The following is a 4,034-nucleotide window of genomic DNA, read 5'->3' as shown; positions in this document are numbered from 1 at the left end:
TATTTTAAGTCAAATTTTTTAACTAAAGATTTTAAATTAAATATTATAATTATTTTTGTTGAGAATCGATCCGTATAAACAACAAAATAGAAAAGGTAGAGAAAATCAAATACAAATTTTACATGGAAAACTAATCTGAAGAGGATATAAACCACAAGCAAAGGAAACTTCGACTTTTCACTAAATGAGTAAACAAATAAAAGTACAATATGGAGAAAATAAATCTAAATGTACTAAACGTACAAACCCAAACCCTAAAAATAAAACCCTAACTCTCATAAAGTTCTCTCAAAAGGGATAGAAAATTTTCTCCATAGTTACCATGAAAACTCTCACCAGAGCTCATCTACGATTACATCTTGTTGCACCCAAAAGAAAAGTCTTGTAGCACTACATTTTTAATTGCCTCTTAATTGGCCTCTCAAAATAAGGATACAAGATTACCTTTAAATAGGCTAAAATTAGAAGTCTAATTATACTAAGATATCCCTGAAGTAATCAAAGTTTAACTGGGAGAAAAAAAACCCGATTTATGTAAGGAACACATCACCACGTTGCAACGTCCTCATTCATATCGTCACGACGTCGTCCGTACTTGTAATATCGAGAAACTTCTCGTTGAGACGTTGCTATTTGTTCGGCCAAAAATACGAGTCCCACCCCTTATAAAAATGCATGGATAAGCTAGCCATTAAAGCCCAGGTTAATACAAGTTTTGAGTAATAGCATTCTAGCTTAAAGATTTCTTTTTTTAAAGGTTCGAAGAGATTACTTCCTTGTGTTGGAGATCTGTTTACGTATCAGCATCCATTGGAATTCTGCCATCCTCAATTCTTAAGCATTTGGAGGCATTAAATTATTATTATTTTATTTGGACGCACCATTTTTTTTAATTTGCACACTGTAGGTATTATAACTCATTTTTTAAACTTAAAAAAAAAAGAAAGATAAAATCTCCATTTTCCTGAAATAAACCACAATTGCTAAAATAAAACTCAGATATGTATTGTGAAAGTTTTGTTATATTATACAATGTATAATAATGCATAGATCCAAGCATATGTTATTGGGTTTAAGCAGAACTAAATCAAAAATCAAAACCTATATATGAGAATAAAAATATAAGTAAGCATGGAAAAACTCACTTATCACCCACATAGTGAGTGGGTAAAATTTAGGTAACAGCTTTATATTATATATAGAAGTGAGACATATGGTTCATTAATTTCTTTTATTAAGTATAAAAGGTACACCCTTACGTCGTACAGAGTTAAGGGTTAGACATGGTTCATATGTTTTCAAGTGAAAATACTCCTCCTTGGACGGAATAAGACAGTTCTGTTATTGAGTGGTTGAGTTGGCCTTGAATTGTTCCTGTTTTGCTGTAAAATAGTTGGGGGGGGGGAAGAAGAGAAGAAATCAATAAACCTCATTCAATTTTCAATTCAAGGAAAGCATTTCAATTTTCAGTAAAATTATATATTGGACTCCTTGATTATCAAAACTTGACCCACCCCTAATTAGATTAAAATGTTGGGGAGACCATCCTTCTTGCTATCTATATTAGCTTAATTCTTACTCAAACTCATGTTGATTTAATTATTGATCTTGTTCCTAAACACATAAAATTCATATATAAAATGAAAATTCTGAATTGAAGGTGAGTTGCATTGAGTTTGAAAACACTTACAGGAGGAAGTACAGCCTGTAACGCTTCAATTTGAAACGGAGCGACCGTCATGGGCTTTATAATTAAGAAGATTACAATGCAAACAAATTAGTAATAACACTAATCAGATATTGATCGTCATGCAAATTTTAAAATATACGTTTCAGCTACTCTTCATTTAAAGTTATATACATATCCGGCAAAAGTTTTAAGGAAAAGACCTGTTGGAAGACTGTCCAAATCACGTTCTCGGAGCAGGGAGGAGTTGTAAGTGAGCCATTGTATCGATAATAACTTGAGCCAGGAAATCCTATACTTTCTGGATTAATAGGCCCTAAATTCTGGTCTCCCATTCCAAGGCTTAATATGGGGAGGAAAATCTGTTACCCACACCAACAAAAGCAAATTAACTACTTTGGAAATAACAAAAATCATACACTAAAAACTTTATATATTCAATTATGAAGGCTCTCATTGGACAAATAAAGAAACTAGTAAAAATATCATTCACCATATTATGTAAAATTGAGAATGTCTTTTTCTTTCTTTTCATTTTCATAAAATCTCTATCCTGTTCGTCCCAATCCGAGATTGAGACTAAATAAGTTGTACTAAACCACAAATTGGTAAAAAAACATATAAGAAAATAATTATGTATCTATAAAGTTTTGACTTTTTAGAGTTGATCTTGTTTGAGATGAACAAACAATCGAAAACTCGATTCAAACTTTTTTTTCCAAAACACAATTTAAAATGTTGGCATACGCTACGAATGAAGCAATCGGGCATGCCATAACGGTAAAGAATCCCGACGACAGCAGTCTTATTTTGGGGACCAAGATGAACTACGTGAATCTCCAACGGAAACCTGTAAACAAATATATGTAAACATTGGTTTAGAATTTAGAGTAGAAAGTTTTAGAGCTTAGAACATAGTTAAATTTGATACCTAGTTCCATTGATAGTGTGCTCTGAAGGTGAATGCCAGTGACAGTTAACCACTCTATAAGTTGTTCCATTGATGGTGATGTTTCCAGCATCCCCTGACCATACCACCTGATGACGACGATACACCAAATATGTATTTTTATTTGAAATAAAATGAAAATAATAAGGAAAATGTGTGTGTATAGTCGATAATTTACCGCAACATCTTCAGTCCTATTCCTCAAAATAGCTTGAGCTGATGTATAGTTCCTTTGCAACTCTCCCAACTCAGAATTGACTTGGACTGTTCCAATATCAATAGGAGATTGCTTTCGTCCGTCGCTGCAGGTTCTCCATTCGGGTTTGAGTGTGCCCCAACGCGATGGACCCCTCCTTGTTTCTTCGTCATAGTTAAATTCATGATCTGTCACAAACAATCCAAATTTACTTCTCATTTTCATTTATTTTTGAAACTTGAACAATAACTTATTTAAAAGGTAAACATAAAGGAAAGGAAGCAAGAGAGAATATATATATATACCCTCAGACTCGGATTGAGAGCAAGCCGACAGAGAGTGAAAAGAGACGAGGAAAACAACAAAGGCAAAGTTTGTATAGCCTAAGAATTCCATGGTTTGGTAATTCCTTGGGATCTCCAAGTCTCAACCATCAAATTTCTTACTTATTTGGGCATGATTGTTAGCGGTATTTATAAACAAGCCGCTGGTGCAAGAGTACGTCATCCCTCTCATTGCATCATCAAGATAGAATAGCCTACTTTCAAAAAAAAAAAAAAAAAGCCTTAGGGTTTTTTTACCATAATACAAAAAAATTTTAATTATGAAAATGTAACTTATTATACATTATTTATGAGAAATATATGTTTACTACCGTAAAATTGGGTGTCTGCCAAGATGTGTGACACCAACTATAAAAAATAATATTTTAATAATAAATAAAATAATAAGTAAAATTTAAAAATAATATTTTAAATTTTTAAATTTATTATTATTTATTTATCTTTATTAAAATATTATTTTTTATAATTGGTGCCACTTATACAAGACACTCAAATTTATTGTAGAAAATATACTATTCTCATAAATAATTTATAATGTATCCCATTTTCGTAATTAATTTTTTTCTGTGTTATGTAAATAAAAAACCCTTAGCCTTACATTACACATTGAAATTGAAACAAAATTATATGTTATTAATTTTGAACAAATTGTGTCCCACAAGCAAAAAATAAAGTTCATTATCACCTTCTACCAAACTTATAAATGGTTTCAAGCTATCAACAACATACATGTTTGTTCATATCTAACCGACTTGAAATATGAATTTAAATTTTGTATATATCCATATTTGTAGAATGATAATTGAAAATATTATATTTTGTTTAATTTTTAATAATTTCTATATATTATTTTTATTT

General features: G+C 31.0%; 1 protein-coding gene across 1 annotated transcript; it reads right to left on the bottom strand.

Moving 5' to 3' along the window:
* Window positions 1-1,145: 1,145 nt before the first annotated feature.
* Window positions 1,146-3,346, bottom strand: LOC107891328 (alpha carbonic anhydrase 7). The gene is made up of 7 exons (XM_016816082.2): window positions 3,138-3,346; window positions 2,815-3,020; window positions 2,619-2,725; window positions 2,435-2,537; window positions 1,891-2,049; window positions 1,691-1,744; window positions 1,146-1,382 (listed from the first exon to the last, which is right to left on the bottom strand). Exons 1-7 carry the CDS (start codon window positions 3,226-3,228, stop codon window positions 1,299-1,301), a joined length of 804 nt encoding a protein of 267 aa, XP_016671571.1. The 5' UTR covers window positions 3,229-3,346; the 3' UTR covers window positions 1,146-1,298.
* Between the last annotated feature and the right edge of the window lie 688 nt (window positions 3,347-4,034).

Source organism: Gossypium hirsutum, chromosome D09, assembly GCF_007990345.1.
Source record: "Gossypium hirsutum isolate 1008001.06 chromosome D09, Gossypium_hirsutum_v2.1, whole genome shotgun sequence".
Classification (NCBI taxonomy): Eukaryota; Viridiplantae; Streptophyta; class Magnoliopsida; order Malvales; family Malvaceae; genus Gossypium; species Gossypium hirsutum.
The sequence above is the reverse complement of the archived record's forward strand: the minus strand, read 5'-3'. Positions and strand labels throughout refer to the sequence as shown.